The sequence below is a fragment of the Eimeria mitis genome, genomic scaffold, assembly GCF_000499745.2.
Source record: "Eimeria mitis Houghton genomic scaffold, Emh_scaff350, whole genome shotgun sequence".
NCBI classification, from domain to species: Eukaryota; Apicomplexa; class Conoidasida; order Eucoccidiorida; family Eimeriidae; genus Eimeria; species Eimeria mitis.
The window spans coordinates 13296-13617 of NW_013571842.1; the positions used below are offsets into that span (position 1 = coordinate 13296).

Sequence of the window (322 nt, forward strand, 5' to 3'; positions counted from 1 at the left end):
TGCTGCTGCTGCGCATGCGCCTTAGCAGCAACAGCAGGTCGGTAGCGGTCCCAGGAGCTGCTGCATCCGCTGCACTTTTCCTCATACTTTTCTCCCTGTTGCTGCTGCTGTTGCTGTTGCTGCTGCTGCTGCTGCTGTTGCTGCTGCTGCTGCTGCTGCTGCTGCTGCGTGCAGGAAATCTTTGGCATAGACGGGGGCGCCGGGGCGGGGCGGCAGCGGCGGAAGTCCTACGAGTGCAGCAGCGGGGGAGCCGCAGCAGCAACAGCAGCAGATGCAGCAACAGCAGCAGCAGCAGGTGCAGCAGCAGATGCAGCAGCAGCAG

General features: G+C 63.4%; 1 protein-coding gene across 1 annotated transcript in view; it reads right to left on the bottom strand.

The window, feature by feature from the left end:
• The window catches only part of EMH_0008990 (uncharacterized protein), a gene marked incomplete at both ends in the record, with an annotated part of 2760 nt that extends 2572 nt beyond the window's left edge, over nt 1-188 (bottom strand). Inside the window, one exon of the mRNA XM_013498533.1 lies at nt 1-188. Within this exon, the coding sequence (XP_013353987.1) occupies nt 1-188 (188 nt within the window).
• Nucleotides 189-322: the final 134 nt, after the last annotated feature.